The 18,851-nt window shown below is 42.5% G+C and overlaps 2 protein-coding genes across 2 annotated transcripts in view; both read right to left on the bottom strand.

The window, feature by feature from the left end:
- cfap65 (cilia and flagella associated protein 65) overlaps positions 1 to 4,963 on the bottom strand; it is a 46,042-nt gene extending 41,079 nt beyond the window's left edge. Inside the window, exons 1-5 of the mRNA XM_056288901.1 lie at positions 4,937 to 4,963; positions 4,308 to 4,504; positions 3,971 to 4,073; positions 3,281 to 3,447; positions 2,748 to 2,956 (exon numbers count right to left, since the gene is read on the bottom strand). Coding sequence (XP_056144876.1) covers positions 2,748 to 2,956; positions 3,281 to 3,447; positions 3,971 to 4,073; positions 4,308 to 4,504; positions 4,937 to 4,963 — 703 coding nt within the window. The remainder of the gene's footprint in view (positions 1 to 2,747; positions 2,957 to 3,280; positions 3,448 to 3,970; positions 4,074 to 4,307; positions 4,505 to 4,936) is intronic.
- Positions 4,964 to 6,460: 1,497 nt separating this feature from the next.
- Positions 6,461 to 12,390, bottom strand: LOC130121170 (motor neuron and pancreas homeobox 1-like). Its single transcript, XM_056290028.1, has 3 exons — positions 11,462 to 12,390; positions 9,351 to 9,511; positions 6,461 to 8,260 (listed from the first exon to the last, which is right to left on the bottom strand). The coding sequence occupies exons 1-3, from the start codon at positions 11,922 to 11,924 to the stop codon at positions 7,910 to 7,912; spliced, it is 975 nt and encodes a 324-aa protein (XP_056146003.1). The 5' UTR covers positions 11,925 to 12,390; the 3' UTR covers positions 6,461 to 7,909.
- Positions 12,391 to 18,851: the final 6,461 nt, after the last annotated feature.

Raw genomic sequence — 18,851 nt, 5'->3', positions numbered from 1 at the left:
CAAAGTTAGGGGTAGGGGTAAGTAAATGGGGATGAGAGGATATGAGAATAATTTTGTTCAAAATCCATCCATCCATTATCAAAACCGCTTGTCCTGCTCTCAGGGTCGCGGGGATGCTGGGGAGCCTATCCCAGCAGTCACTGGGCGACAGGTGAGGAGAAACCCTGTACAGGCCACCAGGCCATCACAGGGCCGACACACACACACACACACACACACACACACACACACACACATTCACACCTAGGGACAAATTAGTATGGCCGATTCACCTGACCTGCATGTCTTTGGACTGTGTGTGTGTGTGTGTGTGTGTGTGTGTGTGTGTGTGTGTGTGTGTGTGTGTGTGTGTGTGTGTGTGTGTGTGTGTGTGTGTGTGTGTGTGTGTATGTATATATGTGTGTATATACACTACCGTTCAAAAGTTTGGGATCACCCAAACAATTTCGTGTTTTCCATGAAAAGTCACACTTATTCACCACCATATGTTGTGAAATGAATAGAAAATAGAGTCAAGACATTGACAAGGTTAGAAATAATGATTTGTATTTGAAATAAGATTTTTTTTACATCAAACTTTGCTTTCGTCAAAGAATCCTCCATTTGCAGCAATTACAGCATTGCAGACCTTTGGCATTCTAGCTGTTAATTTGTTGAGGTAATCTGGAGAAATTGCACCCCACGCTTCCAGAAGCAGCTCCCACAAGTTGGATTGGTTGGATGGGCACTTCTTTGAGCAGATTGAGTTTCTGGAGCATCACATTTGTGGGGTCAATTAAACGCTCAAAATGGCCAGAAAAAGAGAACTTTCATCTGAAACTCGACAGTCTATTCTTGTTCTTAGAAATGAAGGCTATTCCATGCGAGAAATTGCTAAGAAATTGAAGATTTCCTACACCGGTGTGTACTACTCCCTTCAGAGGACAGCACAAACAGGCTCTAACCAGAGTAGAAAAAGAAGTGGGAGGCCGCGTTGCACAACTGAGCAAGAAGATAAGTACATTAGAGTCTCTAGTTTGAGAAACAGAAGCCTCACAGGTCCCCAACTGGCATCTTCATTAAATAGTACCTGTTGGAGCCTGTTTGTGCTGTCCTCTGAAGGGAGTAGTACACACCGGTGTAGGAAATCTTCAATTTCTTAGCAATTTCTCGCATGGAATAGCCTTCATTTCTAAGAACAAGAATAGACTGTCGAGTTTCAGATGAAAGTTCTCTTTTTCTGGCCATTTTGAGCGTTTAATTGACCCCACAAATGTGATGCTCCAGAAACTCAATCTGCTCAAAGAAGTGCCCATCCAACCAATCCAACTTGTGGGAGCTGCTTCTGGAAGCGTGGGGTGCAATTTCTCCAGATTACCTCAACAAATTAACAGCTAGAATGCCAAAGGTCTGCAATGCTGTAATTGCTGCAAATGGAGGATTCTTTGACGAAAGCAAAGTTTGATGTAAAAAAAATCTTATTTCAAATACAAATCATTATTTCTAACCTTGTCAATGTCTTGACTCTATTTTCTATTCATTTCACAACATATGGTGGTGAATAAGTGTGACTTTTCATGGAAAACACGAAATTGTTTGGGTGATCCCAAACTTTTGAACGGTAGTGTATATATGTATACATACATATATACACATATATACACATACACATACACACACACACACACACACACACACATATATATATATATATATATATATATATATATATATATATATATATATATATATAAAATCCAGTGAGTCAAGTGGGTTCTTTGTGAGACGGTATGGCCCTCTTTCATGCCATAGACAATAATCAGCTCTCAATAAAGCTGATGTCAATGTAGCTTTATTGACAGCTGATGATTGCTTATGGCATGAAACAGGCTTGTACTGTCTCATAAAGAATTTACTTGACTCACTGGATATATATATATACTATGCTTGCACTATGGATCTTTTATTACTAATGACTCACCATAAGTCATCGTTGACTGACTACACACCCCCAACACAAAAGGGGAATCACCCCTAAAAGCTAATGTATAATTCACACCCAGTATAACATCCTGCAGCTTTTTCATCCATATTTGCATTACAACCAAATCCCAAAATTTTCCATAAGTCCCAAAACCAAAAAATCCCCCAAAATAAATCCCAAAACCAATCAAATTGTTCAAAATAATTATGAAAAAAAATGTAGAATATTGTGAAAAAAAGAATAAAATGAAAGGAACCTTCCATCCACACATTCCATGCGAGTAACCAAACGACTACTGTAGTTCACATTATAATTCAATTCAGGGTATTGTTATAGTTTGATATCATCAAAATATTACGATGACTGAGAAATGACCTCAGATCTACTTAGGAACAAGCGCAACATTGGACCACACAATATCTCACCCATGGCTTGAAGAATATAAATTAAGGAGGGAAAAATGGCCACATAGGGAAAGTCATTCGTAAATAGTGCTAGATGGTATAAATCAGAAGAGGATTTGTTGAGCACCCAGGCTGTTTTCTAGTTTACATTTGCACAGCTACACACATTCAACTCTACAAAACTGCACAGTATCACCGTCTTGCACAAGTATACCTCAGCAGTAGTTTTTGAGGGTGGGGATGATGTTACCCAAACTCAAGGGATTTGAATCATTGACTTTTTCATTTCTGTTTAATCTCTGAGCTACAGCTGTACCTTTAAAATATAGTCATGTCATATTCGATTCAGTCTCACCTTCCCAATCCCATCCATCACTAACCTAGGCCCTGCAAGAGCACAGTGCAGCGGCTGCCTGCTTCCTCTCTTTCATCTCCAAACCTACAGCAGGCCTCACACTGATACACTAGCGCCTCTTGTGGCCGGAAGACCACAGTGACACAACACTCCTGGCGCGGTTTCAGGAGACCATGTTCTGGGATAAGTTGGAATGGAGCATCACACTCCCACTGGAAACTCGTCTGCAGCATGCTGAAGGAAGTGAAGACAGAGGGGGAAGAGAAATGATAAGATAGAAAAACAGTTGCTTGTGTCACTGCTTATTGCCTTAGATATACACAAGTGTGCACACACACACACACACACACACACACACACACACACACACACACACACACACACACACACACACACACACACAGATACATGAGTACAAAACCTACACAAAAATATATATATTTCGTCTTTTGCTGCCTTGTACCCTGGTTTTTTCTCCTCCTTTCTTACTGTTTGTCTTCTGTCTCTCTCAACGCATGTGCATACACACACATATGCAGTCACATTATACTAAGTCACCTGACATTTTTGAATAGGAAAGTGATGCGTGAAGAGTGCTGCACAGCACAGAGTGGCAGCAACACAGACTCAGGCACCTCCAGGGCATGGCAAGGAACAGTGGCACGGAGGGACACCTGGAAGCAACCATCTTTATCCTGGAACTCAATACTGTCCTCATAGTGACACTACATAGGCCAGACAGACAGACAGACAGACCCAGGCACAAGCCAACATATACATACAGAATAAGTAGCACAGAAAAAAAACAAATACTGTAGAGCAGTGGTTCTTAATGCAGTCCACGAAGACTGCATTGTTATGTTAAGCAATCTAGACATCTAATGAGTTTTTAGACCTGGCACAACAGATGAGCATAATTAAGTTTTAGTTATAAAATATACATATTAGAGTTATAATATTTACACATAAAAACAATACAAAAAGTGAGACGTGGAGAAAAAAACGTTTTATGCATTGCATAAAGTATTGACCAAACTTTTAAGAATTCTGTAGTATACAATGTAATTGCAATAAGATGCTACAGCATTTGAAAGGAGTTTCAACTATTCTAAGGCCTACTGGGCTGTACCTGATTGGTCTGTGCAAACATTTGGACAGCCGTGAGGCACATTACTTGAAAAATAAGATCAGAGGCTCCTTAGATAATGCATTCAACTGCTGGCTGACAGAAAAGCTGGTCAATTTTACCTTCTCGTGTGGTCTGAAAGTGACAGGCATAGAGAAAGAGGTCCCAGGGCTGAGAATGATTATCTGGGGAAGCAATGTGGTGAAATACTTGGATGTTGGAGGCCTGAGGAGTACAACAGGAAAGATTTTTTACTAATGTAATTCATAGTAAATGGCTTTAAAGTATAATCTTATTTACCCATCTTACGTATCTCTTTATGTGTGTGTGTGTGTGTGTGTGTGTGTGTGTGTGTGTGTGTGTGTGTGTGTGTGTGTGTGTGTGTGTGTGTGTGTGTGTGTGTGTGTGTGTGTGTGTGCGCACATGGGTTTGGACATGTGGGCATTCAATTGCACAAACCTGAACTGTAGCTTCTGCAGCTTGCTGTGGATGTTCTTTAGGAATAATGTCTTGGTGAATTCCCTCCCCAGCTCCCAGTCTTCCCAGAGCAGCTCTGGCCACAGCTCAACCCCATGGAAGCAGCTCCTCTGGCTGGATGCTCGCCGGTGGAGCTCTTCTGGCCTCTGGGGCTCCCCTGGGCCCTGCAGAGTGGCACTCTGTAAATAATAAAGACCAGTAAATATAACACATTTGAGGGGTTTGATCTTTTAAGGACTACTGCAAGGATTTCACCTATTAAATAATAAATAAATAAGAGTAGATTGCCTTTACAACAGTGCTAATCTTAAAAAAGACAGTCAATAAGAGGTAAGCTTTTGAGTTTAGTCTGATCTAATCTGTGTTGCATATGAAGACTCAATGAAATCTGTCCAACAAGTCAACCCTTTCATGCATACCTGTATGTTTCATTGTGTTTGAACCACTAATAACAAACGTCAACAAAAGGAGAAAAGAGACATGTTATTATCGAATGACTTCCACTAGAGGTCACTATTAGAATAGAACATGGACCTCCATCTGTGAGCATAAACTGTATCTGTGAGCTCTTTTTCATTGAAGCAGGAAAAGGTAATCTACTGCAGTCATACCTGGTCATCTTTGTCACAGGTGGCCATAGGGAGGATGAGAAAAGGGGAAGTCTTTTGGTCGTTAACAGGCTATACTGTATAGCTACAATATCTGTAGCACAATATTGTCCTACAGGAAAGGTATTCGCAGTACAGGTATCGCTCCTAAAGGCTGTCACCCAGACCCAATATATCCTTGAAAGTGCGAGCATGTATTTCTTTTATTTCTGTGCAAAACTCATACACTGTAGAGTTAGTTTCCTCTATTGACCCAAGCCACATTCAAACACATAGAGAAAGGGGACAGGCATAACAACCACTTCTGGGTCGATAGTTGCTGTAACTTTAGATTTGTTGTCACCTATTTTAGCTTACTTTTGCATCTTTGCTGGAGGCTTTGAAAGTCCATGGGGATGCCTGGCCCAGAGGGTCGGGACCGCGAACCCCAGCCAACATAACTGAAGACAACAAAATATACTAGCTTAATGCTAATTTCTAAGCAGCACGAACATTTAATATAAGATTTGTTAATTTAAAAAAAAACATGTCATTCAATAATAATATAAAATACATGTTATTGAACATTAATTACTGTTGAAGCCTTCATCAGAGAATAATCACCGACAATGACATACAAAAAAAATAAAAATTAAATGGTCTCACTGTTAAAATCCCGGGTCGTTAAAGACCGAGGCGAGATTAACTTGAATCGGGGCGATTGTCGCGATAGCGGACGTTAGCATACATCCATATTAGCTGAGAGGTTTCAACGTCGGTGCTGTCTGGAGGACGTTTTGTTTAGATTTCGCTCGGTTTTACTTTGAGCCGGCAACTCCGGCTTGTCAATGTTGGTATTTCTGGTTTGGTTGACACGCTTGCTCTTACCCCCCTCCACCGTTAAATACTAAATAAATGTCCTCCATCCAATTTAATGAAACGTTTAACACGACTCTTCTTCACTCAGCGTCAGTGGGAAAGTTTGTCATTCATGCCGTTTCCATGGCGATGAGCAACAGCAACGACGGCGAGTACAGAAGGACATTTGAATTCCAACACATATTATTTAATATTAAAAATAAAATTATCGGTTTATTTGACCGTCATTTCCCCTTTTTGTCTGCGTTCCCATTCACAACATGACTATTCCTATGCAACGTAATGCCCAGGACAATAACTAAGCCCACTCTGTCTATGCAATGCAAGTCATGTGCGGAGAGGGGTGGCGTAGTGCATTTCGTACGACGAGGCCAACTAAGATAACGTACATACGTTATTAGGTTCAGATTTGGCACCGTTGCTTGTTTCAATATCCGTGCAATTTTCTATGTATTTTATTTAGGTTATGGTTCCCGAAACAAGGCATACAAAATACTTTTTTCATGATATGAATATTATTTTCTGAAATTTACTTTACTTTTCAAATGCTCTTTGGAAATAGTCTTGCTAAACGCCACACTGAAGTTGTAAATGCAAGTTTATTTTTTTTTCAACTCTTTCTTCTTCACAAATAACATGACAAACAAAATGGAACCACTTTTACTTTTAAGCAAAATATATTAGGATCTAAGTCTTTAAATTAAATAACATAATCTGCATTACATATGCTGTAATAAGAGTACAATTTACACAGTACAGGGAAAATGACAGTTTAAAAGAAGTAATATCTTAGTGGTTTAAATAATCTAATTGCAGCCTTTCTAACTAGTGTGTGTGTGTGTGTGTGTGTGTGTGTGTGTGTGTGTGTGTGTGTGTGTGTGTGTGTGTGTGTGCGTTTAAAAGTCAGCCTGGAACATTTTGTGGAGTTTTTCAGTTTTAAATAATGATGAAAATAGACTACTCAAACCCCTTTCTATATTTTGTTATATTTGATAAACGCAGGGTGGCACGGTGGCGCAGTCGCCTGACAGCAAAAAGGTCCTGGGTTCGAGCCCCGGGGTAGTCCAACCTTGGTGGGTCATCCCGGGTTGTTCTCTGTGTGGAGTTGGCATGTTCTCCCCGTGTCTGCGTGGGTTTCCTCCGAGGGCTTCGGTTTCCTCCCACAGTCCAAAGACACGTAGGTCAGGTGAATCGGTCATACTAAAAATTGTCCCTAGGTATAACTGAATGAATGAATGAATGAATGTGTGTGGAGGGTGTGGTGACCTGTCCAGGGTGTCTCCCTGCCTGCTGCTCAATGACTGCTGGAATAGGTTCCAGCAACCCTGAGAGCAGGATAAGCGGTTCAGATGATGAATACAGTAAATTCAATTGTACAGTACTGATTTTTTTGGGTTTTTTTTTTTTGCTTAAGTCAACAGCCTCTAAAACAATGATGACCTTCAGTATATGTCAGCTTTCAATGTGAATGTGTGGGAATTTAATTATCTCATATATGCTTCTTTTTTTTGTTGGTTGGATATGTTATAATATCGGAATATTTGTAATTCACCAAATGTAGATTCTAGAAGAAAGACCATATTGGGAGTATATATTATTTTGTAACAGAAGCATTTGTAACAATGTAATACTGACACTGTCTTGTCACACTTCAACCAATCATCAAATGAGAGGCCACAATAACATGGAAAACCAGCTCATGTCCCATCCTTCCCTGTCATTAGCTCTAATCATAGTTTTAAATAAATATAGAATCATTGGACAGGCATTTTTGTGGCATTTGAAAAGAACACCACAACTCTTTCATATGACCAGTGGCTCAGGTCCATTGTCTGTAAGCCTTGCTTGCTGAGATGCAGATAGATATGGCCCACTTAACCCATGACTGGATCAGATGCATAAAGATGATAGCCTCCTATTTTCAAACCCAGCCCACAGTGTAAAATGTCCAATTGGCTAATATTTCTAGTTTGAAAACTCCAGCTTTACACATGCTAGCTCTGCGGGATGGGCAAGGTGGAACCACCATATTTATGTATCTGACTTCATTGTGCATTCTTTGTAAAGAATAATGAACTGAAAAAGAGGAACAATAAAAAGCATGCTAAACATTTTCCCCTAAAGGCAAACCCCAGTCCTCCTCTCTGCGCCTCCATCCTTTAACTCCTCCTTAGAGAAATTGATGTAGTTCCCTGTTCTTCCTCCTCCTGCTGTGTGCCTGAAGAAGCCTACAGAGCCTAAAGACCCCGCCCTTGACACCTCTATCTCCTCATCTTCCTCCTCATCCTCTCCTTCTAGCTCCTCTTCATCTTCAAGGCTGGAACTGTGGGTGTCCTCAGTTGCATTGGTGTTTGGTCTGTCAGCTCCAGGTCTCTCTGTGTCAGAAGATGTTGGGGCTGAGGCAGTCTGATCTTTGGCTTTGCGGCTGCGCTTCCACTTCATACGTCTATTCTGGAACCAGATCTTAACCTAGACCAAAAACAACAAAGGAAATAATGACTAAGAGAAGAAACAAGACAAAAATATACAGTGTCATCAATCTAAAGAACTACTGTTATTGAGTCCAAGGAGAGAGAAAAAAAATGAATGACAAAGCTGCCTGTGGTGTATGTTTATGGAAATAAAATAATGCAATAACTAACTATTCACATATTTACAAGAAATAAATTCAATTAGGCATTTAAGGGAGATGGGTGACACCATAACTGTTAGAAAAAAAACAATCCCCCCCCCCATAGACATTGGTCTAGTTGATGGATAGTAAGTTTGTCCATGAGAGAGCAAGTTCCTCTCCAAGTCCAGTGAGAAGCTCCTGGATGCAGACTGGAGGTTGAGCTGAGGCTACATGTTTTACACAGACCATCTCAGCCCTGACCATAGCATAACCATAACCCTAACATATAGCCCCGCCCCATCGTCCAAAAAGGGGAACGGGGCGGGGCTACACATATAGCTCCGCCCATCATGTATCCCCACCCCAACCTCAAGTCTGCGTCCAGAGCTGCTTGGCTCCAGTTTCTTTGCATCTAATGAAAAAGAAAATGAGAAAAAGAAGGGGTAAGCTATTGCTATGAGAATTATAGTTGGAGAGGCAATGCAAACCCTTGAGTGTTGGAAAAATAGACAGTGGTTTAACTGAATAGGTCGCACCACAGTTTTCATGTGAGTGAAGCTGGTGGCTTATTGGAAAGTGTTTAGAAGTGTTCCTATCATTCACTACTAATCTTAACAAGCCACTATTTATTTGGTTCAGCAAACTAAAGTACCTGTTAGAGGTGTCCAACTGCTGATAGAACTATAGCTAGCGATACGAATGTAAAGACAACACAAAAGAATGCAACCAACTGATAGTGACTTCACTTTGAACTGCAATGAGATTATAGGCCTCTAAAATAAAGATTGCATTGCAGCTGGATAGACAGGTGCAAGATATGAAGGCAAAGGGGGGGGGGATCGCACAATATTGGCTCGCTATTTGAACGGCCCTCGAAGGCAATACAGCACATAATGATAAGCCCTATCCACCTTCCATAAATAAACAGATGAAAATCCTTCTCACCTGAGTTTCGGTCAGCATGAGTGAGGTTGCCACCTCAAAGCGTTTGGGTCTGGACAGATACTTGTTGAGCTTGAACTGGTTTTCTAGTTCCAGCAGCTGCTGGCTGGTGAAGGCCGTCCTGGGCCTCCGACACTTCCCCAACAAACCTGGCTGGGCCGGGGCTATAGCAGGGAGCCGTGGATGGACAGAGGGAAGACAAAAGTGAGAGAAAGAGGATATGATATTTAGGTCAGAGTGTCTTATTCGGGTTGGATGGTTCATAAATTCTGTGCACATTGCACTACGCCTTGCTTATGATACGTTCATCAATTGTTTTGCCATTTACTTTTTCTGTTTTGCAGTTTGTATGAAATATATGACCTTATATACACCTGACGAAATCGAAACATGATTAAAAAAAACAAAAAACAAAAAGCAAAACAAGGGCGTCCGGGCTATTCCGTTGCCTACCAACCCGGGGATCGTCGGTTCGAATCCCCGTGTTGCCTCCGGTTTTGTCGGGCGTCCCTATAAAGACACAATTGGCCGTGTCTGCGGGTGGGAAGCCGGATGTTAGTTATATGTCCTGACCGCTGCACTAGCGCCTCCTCTGGTCTGTCGGGGCGCCAGTTCGGGGGGGGGGACTGGGGGGAATAGCGTGACTCTCCCACGCGCTACGTCCGTCTGGCGAAACTCCTCACTGTCAGTTGAAAAGAAGCGACTGGCGACTCCACATTTATCGGATCGGCAGAGGGGGTGGAGCAGCGATCGGGACGGCTCGGAAGAGTGGGGTAATTGGCCAAGTACAACCGGGGAGGAAAAGGGAGTAAAATCCACACAAAAACAAAAAAAAAAGAAAGAAAGAAAAAATGAATGAACAAACAAACGAATAAAGAAAATCAGGCCTGGCTGTGGTTTGAAGAACGTCATAAGTCTGCATCGCTGCAAGCCTGTCTGTATACTGCATAGGCTACTATTAATACTAACTACCCTTGTATACTATCAATACTAAGTACCCTTGTATGCAATATACTCGCCTAACTGCCATTGTGTACTGTAGCCTTACTATCCTTGTAAACTGTATTCTATTAATACTAAATACCCTTGTATACTGTATACTATTAATACCCTTGTATACAATATACTAGCCTAACTACCCTTGTAAACTGTATTATATTAAAACTAACTATCCTTGTACTAACTACCCTTGTATACTGTATACTGTGTACTGTACTAATACTAACCACCCTTCAGACAGCTCACATGTAGTTTATGGCCATCAGCGGTTGACTTGAGGACACGGTGATATGATATTGCTTTGGCGGGGCAATAAAATGGCACAGAGGTCCATTACATTAATGAAAACACTATAAACGTTATGTATTGATTTTATTGATGAAGTATTGTGTCTCTCTCAGGCGCTCGTGCATTGCTGACAGATTTTATTTGAGGAGCAGTGAAGTGTCACGGTCTTTATCAGTTTGAATGGACAAAGAACTTTTACACAGGTCCGGGGGCAGCTGCTGGTCACAACGATGCAAGCTCCCCAAAAATAAATCACAGTTAACCTCGTCTTTATCAAAAGTATTGCTGCCCATGGTGGTTGGTGTCTTGGACGCTGTACTGACACCAAACCAGACACGCGTTGGATGATAACTTGCATGTATTTGTTTTTATAATCCTTCTGCTTACAGTGACATATTTTATTTGTAATATAGCCTAAACTGTTCATTTCCATGAATGAAATAGTCATTATCCGGCCTGTCCATACGACTGAATGTCTGCAATCTGGAAATATAGCCTACAGACCTCTTCAGCAACCAGAATAAAAATCTGTCGTAGAATATTATGATTATTATGATTATTATTATTATTATTATGCATCGAACATATGAAGTAGATAAACAGGTTTTCGTCGTGTAAAAACGATTTCTACTCATGAATAATAATAATAGCAATAATAATAATAATACATCCCTTTTAAGTATTAAAAACGTATGTAAAATACTTTGTAAACATATTTGTAAAAACGATTTATTTTGTAAAAAATGTTTTTCACAAATGCACACTTGGAGCCTTGAAATTGTTTTGCTGAAAATCCGTTTTGGCCGAGTGAAGATGAAGCCTCTTACCCGCATCCCCCAGTCTGGGAATGACCATGCCGGCTCGTAGCCAGGACTCCAGCGGGAGTGCCCCGGCCACCGCCGCCGCCTTCAGCTGCTCCGGGTACGGCTGGGCAAACTGGGCTAAGCCGGGGTAGATGAGGGCGGGCTGCTGGCCTCCCAGGCCCGCCAGAGGGTACAGCGGACTCGAATACACTCCGTGGAAAACCGCCTGGGGCAGCGCGGCGAATCCCGAGTGAGAGAAGTTGAGGAGGGGGGATTTCGGGAAGAAGCCTGGCGGGATATGAGAGATGTCTTTAGGGGAAGGGGACTCGGATCCCCGGCATGACGCGGGGCTGCCGCGGCCGCTGACGGGGCTCCGGTTGCGCCTCGGCGACGCCGCGTCTCCGTCTCTGCGCAGCGCAACGTCGTGCGCCAGAAGCGCATCGATGTGGAAGTTTTTGGATTTCTCCATGGCTGTGGTCATTTCCATCAAAAACCTGATGTTTTGTTTTTTGTTTTTTTTTGTTAAAAGTTGGGCAATTATCCTCCTGCAATCCAAAATTCAACTAAATTTGCAGACACATCATGAAATGTGTAGATAAAAACACGTGAGCTGGTTAAACTTCGTCAGAAGATAAAACGCAGAGAGCAGTGTAGCTGTAAACCTAACGGTCGACTGGCAACAACTCCTCTGTGCAGCAATTCCTCCTTGTTGCCCCTCTTCCCCCCGAGCTCCGTGCGTAAAAACTGCGTCGCCCACTCCAGATGCGAGCTGGCAACTTCCCAGTACCGAACCGCTCCTCAGCTCACCTCTGTGCTGATTGGTCAGATGAGCACAGGACCAGACTCCGTCTTTAAACACATTAAAGACAGAAAGAAAGAAAGAAAGAAAGAAAGAAAGAAAGAAAGCTTGAAAATATAATTGCACTTGTAAAAGTGAAGGAACCTCTTTTTTCCTCGCTTCCCTTCTGTTTAGCTGTCAGTTTGACCTTCACCTGCCAGATATCCAGTTTGTTCCAGGTGAGAATTAGTCGCAGCTTTCTCACACACAGTGTCACGCGATGTGCGCGCGTCCAGCCTACGCGCGCGCACACACGCACACGGACATTTCAAACAACGTCACTTCAATAAACGTCATTTTAAAGTGATGGTGAAACTCATCGTCAGTTAACAACCAAGTGGTCATTTAGCTTTATTGCCCGTTCAAGTTGACAGAAACTCAACGTGTCATGTGGCCGATTACGGGCATGATTATTGGGTCATCACTGCAACATGGATCAGATAAGGGGGCAGTAAAATGATACGCTGCAAACTCATTTTGCCCCCGTTGCAAACCGGAGTCATCTGCAGGGTATGGCTTATAGGCACACAAGGAAAAGAGGTGATTATCCCTCCATTAGTTGTCATGTCATCTCTCTGCACATATAGAAAGCACTGACCCCCATCTAAAACACTGGCTTAGTAGAAGCAATGTCACACTACTTTAAGCCACTAACGATTTTTTTCTTTCAGAATGTCACACATCTCAATGGCGACATCATTCACTGTATTAGTTTCAAATGTAACATTGCCAAGTTAAGGCGGGCTGCTGGGCAATCTGAAAAAATGTTAAAATAGCATTTGTATCATCTTAGAACTGAACAAGGATATAAAACCTTTAGCTACAGTTAGGATTCAGTTACTAGTAAGGGTTGCGGAGCTAGACACCAAAAATGAAGAGATTTTGTATCTGCTGGAAATGAAAGCTCTTCTGTCTCATTTTTCAATTAAATCTCATTTATCTAAGTGTTTCAGTATACAAAGATTCACAAATGCTTGTTGCGCTCACAGTGGCCGAGCCCTGTCTATAAAGGGCCTGCAACAGTCTAACTGTGTCCACGTCCATGGAAGTCTGATGACACTGATAAGAGATTGTTGACACACCAACACCTGCAGGGCTACCCAACATAAACTAATTGATCTGTGTAGAAGTGTGTGTGTGTCTGTGTGTGTGTCTGTGTGTGTGTGTGTGTGTGTTAATGCAAATCTTTCTCTGTGTCTATCTGCCTCTCTCTCTCTCTTTATCTCACTCTCTCTCTCGCTCCCACACACGCACGCACACGCACACACACACCATTTCTAATTGATATCATGCCATTGGGTTGACTAAGTTATTGATTAACCATGTACATCACTCATCAGTCATTGCCGAAGGGCTCGTAGGCCAATTCAGGTTCACAAGGTGACAATAGAGACAGGACAAAAACACCTGGTCTCTTTGGAGGGAACAGGTGGTGACAACTTTTCAGGGTGTCTGTGTGGATGCTTTGCAACTCCTATTTTGCTCTACAAGTCTTATTTTGTCAGTCTGACAGATGAAAACTAACCATTTGGAACAGAAGTAATAGCAATTATACAAAATATGCATATGCATGAGTAAACTATTTAGAAAGAGCCTAAGTGAAATGATTGGGCAGCAGGTGTTGGGCATCGGGCAAAATACGCCCTGGACAGGTAAACAGTCTATCACAGGGCCCATGCACCACTTACACCAATGGGCAATGTAGAGACTCGAATTCAACTAAGAATCATGTCCTTGTGCTGTGGGGGGACACTATGGTACACAGAAACCCACAGCCTGTGCATGTAAACCCGACGTGGGCTGGGATTACACCAAGCACCCTCTTACTTTTCTTTAACACTGCTAAACTCTTCTGTATTGATTAATGGAGGGCTGTAAATGTACTGTACATGCAGCACCTTGGCCATGGTGGAGGATATAACTTTCAACTCAATTTTATTACCTATTACTCTCTCGTTGTCTTTGAGAGATACAGCAGTAAAACCAAAAATTTGTAAAATAACACTAAAGAATACAACTACAGGAGAAAAAAAGACATGCATGTTAGGGTTAATAGTCCTGTCTGTGCCCCTGAGCAAGGCAGTGGAAAGAAGAACTGGAGTTGGTCCCCGGGTGCTGCAGCTGCCCACTGATCCTATACAATAGGATGGCTTAAATGCAGACGATGAATTCATTCTACGAATTACAGGAAGAAGAAAAAAATATAATTTTTGTATGTGTTTCTGTAATTGTTCCAGTTTTCTTACTCAGTAGTTAGCATTTCCTTTTCTTTTTTGTTTTTGTTTGTTTGTTTGTTTGTTTGTTTGTTTTGATTGCTTTTAATAATTGGCCAGGCTTAGAGTTGCAACGAGTTATAATTGCTTAAGGACCGGTAGTAAAATGATGAGTACTCTCCGTCTTGCAGGAGCTAGCATAGAGAGAACTGGCTGCTCTCTCTCACCATTTAATGAAGTGGGTGCAGGATGTAATAAAACGTCACATAATTTGAGATAACATCTGCACTGTGGATATCAAGAGCAAGGTTTTATATCAGTGGTTAATGTCGGTATCGATTTTAAAGGACAAATTTCACACCACTAAGATAAGAGGAGATAGGAGGGTTACTATTTTGGTTGCATTGTAATTCATGGTTACCAGAATGACCCATTAGAAAACCCTTAACAAAAAGATGTGTTGTATTTAATTGCACCGCTCGCATAGTGAATTGCCAGGTTACAGACACGTTATCTCTCCTCACAGAGATAAGATTCATATCCAAACACTGCACACTAATATATTTCGCTCTGAACATTTAATGACTAGATTAATTATCTGCTGGGATTGCCTATTACTTTTCCATCACGCACTGAAAATGATAATCGTTGGTTAATTTAATAACATTCCTTCGTTTGTAGCAGCATTTGTCCACAAAAACAGGAGCTCACAACGTTGTCAAGTTTTATGTTCATTCACATTTACTGACCTGCACACAAATGAAGCTTAAATGGGGCGTCCGGGTGGCTGGGCGATCTATTCCGTTGCCCACTAACACGAGGACTCCAACCGCTGATCACGGCACTCGGCGGTTGGAATCCCTGTGTTACCCCGACAGACACAACTGGCTGTGTCTGCGGGTGGGAAGCCGGATGGGGCTATGTGTCCTGGTCGCTGCACTAGTGCCTCCTCTGGTTGGTTGGGGCGCCTGTCCGGGAAGGGGGGGGGGATAGCATGATCCTCCCACGCGCTACGTTCCCCTGGCGAAACTCCTCACTGTCAGGTGAAAAGAAGGAGCTGGTGACTCCACATGTATCGGAGGAGGCATGTGGTAGTCTGCAGCCCTCCCCAGATCGGCAGAGGGGGTGGAGCAGAGATCGGGACGGCTTGAAAGAGCGGGGTAATTGGCTGGATACAATTGGCGAGAAAAACTGTGTGGGGGGGGGGGGGGGGTCAAAGGGAAAAAAAAGAAGTCCAAATGTATGTTTCACACTGTTTACTCTTAGTTAAAAGGTGCCTTGACTAAACCCAACAGCTGCCACCTAACAGCTGTCACTTTGCTAAGATTGTGCTAAGCTTAAAACTGTCGACTGAATGTGATATCTAGATCAGATGTGCTCATGCAAACAGGGGCTTCGATCCTTCTTTTTGAGTTTTCTTTCAATATGCACATTAACAACAGCTAAAAAAAAAAAAAGCTGTCAACCCAACACAACAGCAAACACGATTCCAACACAGCGAGTGCAGCCGAGCACTCAGATAGCCCGTGCCCAACATTGCAATGGTGCTCAGACTTGAGTCACTTCCATGTCAGCATGGGATATCGGTTTTCTACTCTGTGCCCATCTTCCTCTTGGTATGGTCAGATCTTTGTCAATGCAGACGTACTTTGGGGAACAGAGAGGAGAAGGCACAGACACTTCTTCAGTCATGAGGAGCTGGCATGAGGCCTATTGTGTCCTGGATGAGGTGGGAGTGTCTTTTAATAGCCGCTTTGGGATACGGGATGCACTGCAACTCACAGACTAGAATGTATACACACACACACACACACACACACACACACACACACACACACACACACACACACACACACACACACACGTATGCATGCACCCATGCATGCATGCACACACACGGACATTCACACACATATGCACATATGCACAATAGCAATAATGCAGGTCATAGAAGTAAAAACACAAGTGCAAGCCAAAGGCAATATAATACTATCCGTTAGCCCATCACCTCTTTTACTCCCATCTGTAGAAAGACCATTCACTCTCTCTGCCTCCATTCATACACAAATGTGACAAGGAGGTCAACCCTCTCTGACCTCTAATGAACAGACACAGAGGTCAAACCGCAGGAATAATGTTGCACTGCCGAAGCATCGGGGCCTACACCAAAAGAAAAAAAGACATCACTTTATAAAAACTCAGGCAGCTCTTTTTTTTCTTTTTTTTTTTTTACAAGACATCCTTAATTCAAAGAAGTAAGTTAAATAAAATGCTGCCTTCGCCCTCAGATATGGCTGCTGTCTGTTGATGTTACACACCACACTACTGATGTTAACAGCTCGGTTCATTGATTTGCAGCATCACTGGCAAACCAAAGTTCAGCAGCAACAAGTACAACATTCTTCATCATGCTTTAATCAAGTCTGAAATGTGCTCACTCACATCTAATTTGTTGTACAATATCTGTTTTAAAATGTTGTGGATCTCCATTGGATTGGTATGGTGGTCCAGTCTGTGTCAATGTGAATGCTAATTATGTGAATGCCGATGATTAGAAGACTTTATCATGAACAATATTTGCCACAGAAGATTTTGGCAAATGACTATCATGCAAAATGTTAATTTAGGCCTGTTGAGGACTCATCAATTCTCAATAGTTGATGCAAGTGCCAGCTAGGAAAATAACAGTGCATGTGTGTTTGCAAAGCTATATTTGACTATGTATCCCTACAGACACAAGGCCTGTTGTTCTCCCCTCCTCTGTGTCCTATTCTTGTGTCTATTCTGTGTTTTGGTATTGTTGCATCTATTGTCATGCAGTAGTCTTGCCCTGATTGGCCTAATGGACCGCCGGGGAATAAAACACTTCCTGGTTGAGCAGCGGTGGGCGTCGAGGGTGGCAAGGTTCAACCTTGTTCAGAATGAGGTGATTAATGGCGTCTGTCAGGGCCGAGACCCAGACATAGTCAGGAGGACAAGAGGGGAGGAGGAGGAGGAGGAGTGTTGGGGGGGAGGGGAGGGGGGGCGAGGAGATGAGATGAGATTGGGTGATTACTACTTAGCACGGCACACCGTCAGATGACAACACAATAAGACAAGGGTTCAGGGGAGGAGTAGGAGAGGTGAGGAGGAGAAACCACAGATGATGTAAGGAGTGGAGGGTGGGGGGGTGGTGGTGAGGACACATGTTGCTAATTAGCTTTAAGCAATGTTCTGTGAATGAGAGGAGGGGACGGACACACGTAGAGGCTGGTAGAGACACAAAAGACAGGGGCAACGATGGAGCGACAGGGTAATGGCTGGAGAGAGAATTTAAACATCTGTTGCTCTGTGGGAGACCCTAAGTCTATTCCCTGGCCTGGAGCTCCCTGGACACCCCTTTTCGGTCTTCATCAAACTTACAAAACACACTGATCACAATATTGCGTAGGAAACTACATTGTTTTGTCTAATTTTGTGGTACAGCCTAATCAGTTTTGTGATGCACGGTACTGGCATAATGTTTGACTTTCGTATTCCTATTGCTGCACTTGCTGAGGTTTTACAGTTTAGTGATCTGTTAACTAGAATGTGAAAGAAAGGAAATGAAAGCCACTTTATTTTTATTTGTCATTGTATTCTTACAATGAAATGTGTTCTTTGCATTTAACCCATCTTATTGTATTGGAGCAGTGGGCAGCGGCAGCACCCGGGCAGGGACCAACTCCAGTTCTTCTTTCCATTGCCTTGCTCAGGGGCACAGACAGCAGTATTAAACCTAACATGCATGAGACCTTTTCACCTGCAAGAAACAATGTTCATGACTGAAATGACAGCAAGTGGCAATTGGACTGCATTTATAGAGTGCTTTTCTAGTCTAGTGACCACTCAAAGCACTTTACAATGTATGCCTCACATCCACCCTTTCACACTTTAATTCATACACTGATGGCGGAGGCTGCCATGCAAGGTATCAACCTGCTCTTCAGGAGCAGTTAGAGGTTCAGTGTCTTGCTCAAGCACACTTCAACACACTCTTTGGAGAAGCCGGGGATTGAAACAGAGATCTTCTGAGATGACCCACTCTATCTCCTGAGCCATGCCACCCCATAATAGTCTTGACTAGCAGCTATAAACTGTTCACTTGGACCAATTTGAAAAGCATCCTCATTGGCTGTTGATTTAGGTTGATTTAAAACTATCAATGCCTTTTTTTGGAGATACATACTGTCTAGTATACTCACTTAACTGCTAAACTGCTAAAATTAAAGCTTCAGGTGATTTTTTTAGCTTAGAGGTGAGTCTCAGGTGAGCTCTGGCCAAGCCAGCGCAGAGGACACTGTCCAACAATAATTCATGTGGTTATTAATATCACTTAACTTTC

Source organism: Lampris incognitus, chromosome 11, assembly GCF_029633865.1.
Source record: "Lampris incognitus isolate fLamInc1 chromosome 11, fLamInc1.hap2, whole genome shotgun sequence".
NCBI lineage: Eukaryota > Metazoa > Chordata > Actinopteri > Lampriformes > Lampridae > Lampris > Lampris incognitus.
The sequence above is the reverse complement of the archived record's forward strand: the minus strand, read 5'-3'. Positions and strand labels throughout refer to the sequence as shown.

Coding starts and splice junctions, on each gene's coding strand:
- LOC130121170 (XM_056290028.1), bottom strand. CDS start 11,924: ATGGAAATGACCACAGCCATGGAGAAATCCAAAAACTTCCACATCGAT. Junction 9,512..11,461: donor TCCCAGACTGGGGGATGCGG/GTAAGAGGCTTC, acceptor TCCCTGCTATAG/CCCCGGCCCAGCCAGGTTTG. Junction 8,261..9,350: donor TCATGCTGACCGAAACTCAG/GTGAGAAGGATT, acceptor TTTTTGGTCTAG/GTTAAGATCTGGTTCCAGAA.